The sequence below is a fragment of the Oratosquilla oratoria genome, unplaced genomic scaffold, assembly GCF_046742065.1.
Source record: "Oratosquilla oratoria isolate Oo_2021 unplaced genomic scaffold, ASM4674206v1 SCAFFOLD111, whole genome shotgun sequence".
Lineage (NCBI taxonomy): Eukaryota > Metazoa > Arthropoda > Malacostraca > Stomatopoda > Squillidae > Oratosquilla > Oratosquilla oratoria.
Window position 1 is genome coordinate 462,501 of NW_027467468.1, and position 2,500 is coordinate 465,000.

General features: G+C 40.6%; 1 protein-coding gene across 1 annotated transcript in view; it reads right to left on the reverse strand.

The window, feature by feature from the left end:
- The window catches only part of LOC143022527 (serine/threonine-protein kinase prk-2-like), a 7,553-nt gene extending 5,821 nt beyond the window's left edge, over nt 1-1,732 (reverse strand). The window contains exon 1 of the mRNA XM_076180784.1: nt 1,682-1,732. Coding sequence (XP_076036899.1) covers nt 1,682-1,732 — 51 coding nt within the window. The remainder of the gene's footprint in view (nt 1-1,681) is intronic.
- Between the last annotated feature and the right edge of the window lie 768 nt (nt 1,733-2,500).

The window sequence follows — 2,500 nt, forward strand, 5'->3', positions numbered from 1 at the left end:
ACCGAAGCACAAGCAGGACAGAAAGAATGGCGACCCGTGTGGTGCTTTTGGGTCCGGACCGTGATTTTTGATGTTTTTATTATGTCGGTTTACCATTTATTTGCCTTTTGTTATTCTTGTGGACACTTTGTAATCAAATTTCTTTGTGTCTTTTAGTCTTGGTTTTTGTTTTTGTTTTATTTTATGGTTTGATTTGTACTGATAAGTGCATACGGGACAGTTAGAGCGGTGACAGATGACTCGTGTAGTGCTTTTGTGTCTGGTCTGTGCCATTTGATATTTTCTTTTTGCCCCCTTTTTAATTTTTTATTTTATTTCTTATTTTCGGTGGAGCCATTTGGTGACACTCTGTACTTACTCTGTTATCAATTTCTGGGTGTCGTTCAGAATTGGTTTTGTTCCATTTATTATGACATGTGTTATGAGGTTTTTGTCAATTCTTTTCATTTAGGTAACGCTTTACACAAATTTGTAATTACCTTTTGTCATTCGGAATGGGTTTTGATTTTGTTCAACTTTGTACACTCCGGTGGGACCTGTCCCAGAGAACATCGGTACACTATTTAAATGAATCCTTTTGCTTACTATGTATAACCCTGAGGACGAACCCCGGACAGGGTTCGAAACGTCGGTAATAAATCCTGTTACTTTGAGTCCAGTGTTTCGAAATTTTTCCGATAACATATATATATATATATATATATAAGTGATCATTCATAGACCATGCCTTCTATGAAATAATATCACCAGATGATCTTTCTTCAGGTAGAAGAAACCACCATTTTTTTTTTTTTTTTAATGAAAACAAAAATAAGAAATAAAGATTATGCTCATGACAATACCCACTTTCACCTCATGGTAGCATACTCATCCGCACATTCATATAATCTCGTTATTTCGATCGAAAATAATCTGATTGAATGCATTGTAGAACAGTAGTGAGACTTTTATTCAGCTGAGGGGAAATCCCTGCTCGAATTTTTTTCCAAAAGTTATTGAAAAATGCGCTGCTCTCTAAATCTCTTGAGTTTTCTAGGCTGAATATGACGCATATCTAAGTTTCATCGTCTCCGCTGACAATAATGCGATATTGGAACTTAGTTCTGATCTTGACATATCTTTGAATTTTTTTTATATCTTTGCATACATTTCTGTGTGTCCTTTTCATTTACAAGTATGGCTGTCTGGAGCTTTTCTTGATACTTTACCCTCTAGTAAATCCTTCAGGAAATTGGTTGCTTTCATTATGAAATAGAAATTATTTCTATTGATTTTCCAGCAACAGGAAAGAATGACTTTGGAATCCTTTTGCATTGTATGCGCCGATGCAGTCAGAAGCTTCATTGGGGTGTGAAGAAGGTCTCTGGATAATCCAGGAAATTGGTTACTTTCTTTATGAAATAGAAATTATTTCTATTGATTTTCCAACTACAGGAAAGAATGACTTTACAATCCTTTTGCATTTTATGCGCCAATGCAGTCAGAAGCTTCATTGGGGGGTGAAGAAGGTCTCTGGGTAATCCAATTTCAGCGCTCTCATAATCATTATATGATTTATTTCCTTTGGCACTTCTTTACTCCTGGATCTGCGTCTCGATCCTTGTCTTCATAATCTCCTTCTGAAACGCCTCTTTTTTGGGGCTTTCTTATTCGCCATCTCGGGGCGTCTTCCCTACCTCACCTTAGGATAATTTCTCTTGAAAACTTTAGCCGTTTCAAGGTCAAAATCCATATTGAAATTATCCTCGGAGTGACCCGTTAACCACGGGTGAGAGAGTATGCCGCGAAGCGAGGGGCGGTTCCACGGATCGATTGCAAAGCAGCGCATTATAAGATCGCGACAGAGGTTGGGTAGTACGCTACTGGGAAAGTCTGGACTGGCCTACATTATGGAGTCGTTGGTGCGGAACGCGTTATAGTGACACACAAGATAGAATAGGAGCGTGCCCAGGCTCCAGACGGTTGCGGGGACGTGAAGGTATTCATTACCCTTTATATACTCCGGAGGGCAATAAATTGGGGTGCCGCCCGTGATTTTCCCTTTGTAGCCTGTGATTCGTTCGCCACAACCAAAGTCGATCAGTTTGATGTCAAACTTTCCTGTGCTGGCGTTCCTAAAGAGAAGCACATTATGGGGCTTAATATCTTTATGCGATACCCCGGCTTCTAGGCATCCTTCTACTGTTAGGACAATCTTCCTGAACAGTGTCTTGACCTCGGTCATGGGCAGTTCTTTCCCGCTCCTGATGTAATCGACAAAGGAAACAGCTAATGGTATCAGCTCCATTACCATGTAAAAGCTGTCCTTGGTAGTGAAGCAGTCGTATAATTTGATTACATCAGGAACTTTCTGTACTCGCTGTAAAAGAGCGGCCTCTCTTGGGACCTTCTTCCTGTGGCGCCGTCCCCAAAAAAGCACACGAGCCACAGGGATCTTCTTGATGCCAACCTCAAGGCCATCGGCGACTCTTGTGGCTCGGAAGACGCAGCCAAAGCCTCC